The sequence below is a fragment of the Austrofundulus limnaeus genome, unplaced genomic scaffold (assembly GCF_001266775.1).
Source record: "Austrofundulus limnaeus strain Quisiro unplaced genomic scaffold, Austrofundulus_limnaeus-1.0 Scaffold2987, whole genome shotgun sequence".
NCBI classification, from domain to species: Eukaryota; Metazoa; Chordata; class Actinopteri; order Cyprinodontiformes; family Rivulidae; genus Austrofundulus; species Austrofundulus limnaeus.
The window spans coordinates 1-321 of NW_013955389.1; the positions used below are offsets into that span (position 1 = coordinate 1).

Sequence of the window (321 nt, forward strand, 5' to 3'; positions counted from 1 at the left end):
ACCTAAAACACACAACACACAAACCTATAACACACAACACACAAACCTAAAACACACAACACACAAACCTAAAACACACAACACACAAACCTATAACACACAACACACAAACCTATAACACACAACACACAAACCTGATCACAACTATAGTCTGAATTCACTCATTAGTGACGATGAAAGACTGAGAATCACAATGTGAAACCTGGTCTCAGGCGTTGTTGTGTGTCCTTCAGATGTGCGTTGTGTTGTTTCCTTCAGATGCAGGTGTTGTTGTGTGTCCTTCAGATGCAGGTGTTGTTGTGTTTCCTTCAGATGCAGGTG

At 41.1% G+C, this 321-nt stretch overlaps 1 protein-coding gene across 1 annotated transcript in view; it reads left to right on the plus strand.

Annotated features, from left to right (window-relative positions):
* The first annotated feature begins 76 nt into the window (after positions 1 to 76).
* The window catches only part of LOC106511605 (uncharacterized), a 4380-nt gene continuing 4135 nt past the window's right edge, over positions 77 to 321 (plus strand). The window contains exon 1 of the mRNA XM_014000361.1: positions 77 to 318. Coding sequence (XP_013855815.1) covers positions 259 to 318 — 60 coding nt within the window. The 5' untranslated portion in view covers positions 77 to 258. The remainder of the gene's footprint in view (positions 319 to 321) is intronic.